Genomic DNA, 3294 nt, shown 5'->3' on the forward strand with positions numbered 1-3294 from the left:
TTGCTCACCTGCCGCGGCCCCTCCCTGCCTTTCGTTTCCCCCTCCCCCCTCCCCGTCCCCCTAGCGCCACTGCTTCAAGGAGGTCCCCTCACTGGCCAATCTGATGCCATCGGACTACTTCGTCTGCGCCATCGACGATGATACATCGGTCCCCCTGCGCGTGGAGTTCACCCGGTTCCTGCGGTCGTCGCCTCTGCTGCAGAAGGCCCACGACGCTGGGGTCCCACTGGAGTTCAGCATCGAGCCGGCCGCCTCGGTCCTGGCCAACCCCAGCCTCTTCCAGTCGCCTGGCGGGACTCCCAACCGCCGGCTCACTCCGGCGGCTCTTTCTCCCATCTCCTCGACGCCCGAGCTCCCCTCGCCGGCACCGGTCGCCGAGCCGGAGCCCGCCACTGTCGTCGAGCCCGCCGCCGAGCCGGAGCCCGCCACTGTCGTCGAGCCCGCCGCCGAGCCGGAGCCCGCCGCCGAGCCGGAGCCCGCCGCTGCCGTTACCACCCCCACCGAGCCCACCCCCACTCCTGCTTCGGAGCCGCTCGCCTCGGCAACGGCCACAGCCCCGACGGCAGCGACCACGGCTCCTGAGCCGGCCCCGGCCTCGGAGCCGGCCCCCATCGTCACCACCCCCACCGCCGACCAGCCGCCGGCCAAGGGCCCCACCCCCGAGACCCCGTCGCCCCCCTCCCCGGAGCCGGAGCTCGACTATGCCCAGATGATCATGGACTCCTTCGCGTCGCTGATCTTCAGCCCCACCACCGCCGAGGCCGGCATCGAGCTGGCCTCGGTCGATTCCGACTCCGAGGGCGAGCCCATCGCCTCGCCCACCAGCTCCGAGGCCCTGGACAGCCCGGACCTGGCCCTCATGCCGCCTCCGGCCCCGCAGGTCACCATTACCATGGCCTCGCCCACCAATGACGAGCCCCAGGACAAGGAGGCCGCCCCGACCGTCGGCGAGGTGGCCGGACCGGTGGACTCCCCGGAGCCGGTGGTCGTGCGCGCCCCGTCGTCGGCCATCGCCCCGGCCGCTTCCACTTCGGATTTGGTGGGCCTCCCCTCGGGCAGCCTTTCCGATTTGGAAGGCTCCCACTCGCGGCTGAACCACCTGTCCGATGGGGCCTCGCCATCCGGGTCCAGTGCCGGTGGGTCGCCGGCCCCGGGGGCAGCCGGCCCCGGGGGCGCGGCCGATCTCCGCCGCAGCCGCAGCATGGTCGGCCGGCGCCTGCGCCAGTCCATGGCCGCTGTGGGGGATGTGCTGGCCCTGCCGACGTCGGCCCCGCCCTCGGCCCCGCCGTCCAATGCCGCGGCCGTTCTCCTGGCCGACACGTATGCCACCTCGGTCATGCGCCAGGCCCGGGTGTTCCCGGTCAATCCGCTGGACCCCACGGCCCAGGCGTGCTTCTTCACGCCCTTCTTCTCGCCGCCCCCGCCGCCGACCATGTCCGCCGAGCAGTTCGACGGCCAGGCGTCCGATGCCGCGCGCCTGCGCAGCAAGAGCAGCAACTCCATCGACCGTGCGTTTGTGGGTCCCCTTTTTGGGGCAGTGTCGCTGTCATCACTTGCTTGGGGTGGTCGGTTGGTCGGTCGTGTATAATGTTTTTGCGCCCCCTTTCCCTCCTGTCTCCTGGGACTGACTTTTCCTCGCCCTGGCGCACCGGTGCTTCTCGCCTCTCTCTCTCTCTTCTTCGCTCTCTCTTCCTCTCTCTTCGCTCTCTTCCTCTCTCTTCCTCTCTCTTCCTCTCTCTTCGCTCTCTCCCCCTCCCTCTCCTCCTCTCTCCCCCTCCCTCTCCCCCTCCCTTTCCCCCTTCCTGCTCATCGCCCGGACACACCGCAGAGGAGGACGATTTCGATTCATCTTCAGCCTACGAAAGCTGCGACGAGGACACAGGGTCCAACAAGTTCCGCAGCAAGACCAAGCAGCGCCTCCGCCGGACCCGCTCGCAGCTGGTCAGCATGATGGGCTACAACCATTCGCGCAGCTCGTCGGAGTTCGAGGGCGGCATCGGGCCCGATGGGGCGCTCATGTCGCCGGGGCGCATGTTCGACAATGCCGCCCTGGCCGAGCAGTCGCTCCCCGAGCGTGTGCTCTTCCGATCTAACAAGTTCCGCAGCAAGACCAAGCAGCGCCTCCGCCGGACCCGCTCGCAGCTGGTCAGCATGATGGGCTACAACCATTCGCGCAGCTCGTCGGAGTTCGAGGGCGGCATCGGGCCCGATGGGGCGCTCATGTCGCCGGGGCGCATGTTCGACAATGCCGCCCTGGCCGAGCAGTCGCTCCCCGAGCCGCGGCCATTCATCTTCGGCACCCGGACCCTGACCATCAATGAGCCGCCCCCGGCCGGGTATGTCCACCCGGCGGCCGACCTGCAAGTGGCCTCCCAGCATGTGGCCTACCGCGAGGGCTGGGTCCTGCAGCGCCCGCTGCCAGCCGAGCTGGTCGGTGTCCCGGCCCCGGGGGCCGACATGGATCTCGGTGTCAAGGGGGGCCTTCCTGCCGGCGCGACGCTGTCCCACTCGACCAGCACCAGCAGCATGTCCACCGTGGCCGGGTTGGGCTCTTCGCCGCCGCTGTCGCCGCCGCCCTCGCAGCGTCCCTCCTCCTCGACCACGCCGTCGCTGAGCCCGGCCACGCCGTTGCCCCCGGCCCTGGGCGGCGGGGGGACCGCCACCGGTGGGTCCCTCACCCCGCCGGCCACCGAGGCCTCCAGCCCGCAGGCCGGCCCGGTGGACGCGGACTTCCCCACCACGCCCGTTCCCCCGCGGTTGAGCATTTCCATCACACCGAGCCTGCTCCTCGGCCAGTTCCAGATCCACTTCAACGAGTACACCGGCACCAAGGTCCTGCGCGAGCAGTTCCAGCCGTCGCGTGGTACGCACACACGCACGCGCACACGCACACGCGCACACGCACACGCACACGCGCCCGCCCGCCCGCTCGTCTGCCTGCCTCATTTGTTGCTCACACCCATGCGCACACGCATCCCTGGGCCCCGCAGACACCCGATACATTCTTGGTCTGCACTCGACCGTTGGGCCCATTTTGCTGGCCGTTGGCACCGACAGCCTGGTGTCCGGCCGGCGGGACTCCCTGGCCACCAGCTCCTCGCTGTCTGGCTCGCAGTCGAGCATCTCCTCGGCCGGGCTGGCCTCCCCCTCGACCCCGGTGTCGGCCAATGCCGGCGGTGGGCCCATCTACTCCGCTTCGACTGGCCAGCTGCTGGTGACCAGCTCCCCCTCGAGCGACGCCCTGGCCGGGCTGAATCTCTCTCGGCCGGCGTCCTTCCTGCGCATTCTCCTCCA

At 70.2% G+C, this 3294-nt stretch overlaps 1 protein-coding gene across 1 annotated transcript in view; it reads left to right on the forward strand.

Moving 5' to 3' along the window:
• Positions 1-103: 103 nt before the first annotated feature.
• Positions 104-3294, forward strand: part of H696_01914 (hypothetical protein) — a gene marked incomplete at both ends in the record, with an annotated part of 4821 nt that continues 1630 nt past the window's right edge. Inside the window, 3 exons of the mRNA XM_009495815.1 lie at positions 104-1508; positions 1829-2863; positions 2991-3270. Coding sequence (XP_009494090.1) covers positions 104-1508; positions 1829-2863; positions 2991-3270 — 2720 coding nt within the window. The remainder of the gene's footprint in view (positions 1509-1828; positions 2864-2990; positions 3271-3294) is intronic.

The sequence above is a fragment of the Fonticula alba genome, assembly GCF_000388065.1.
Source record: "Fonticula alba strain ATCC 38817 unplaced genomic scaffold supercont2.3, whole genome shotgun sequence".
In the NCBI taxonomy this organism is placed as follows: Eukaryota; order Rotosphaerida; family Fonticulaceae; genus Fonticula; species Fonticula alba.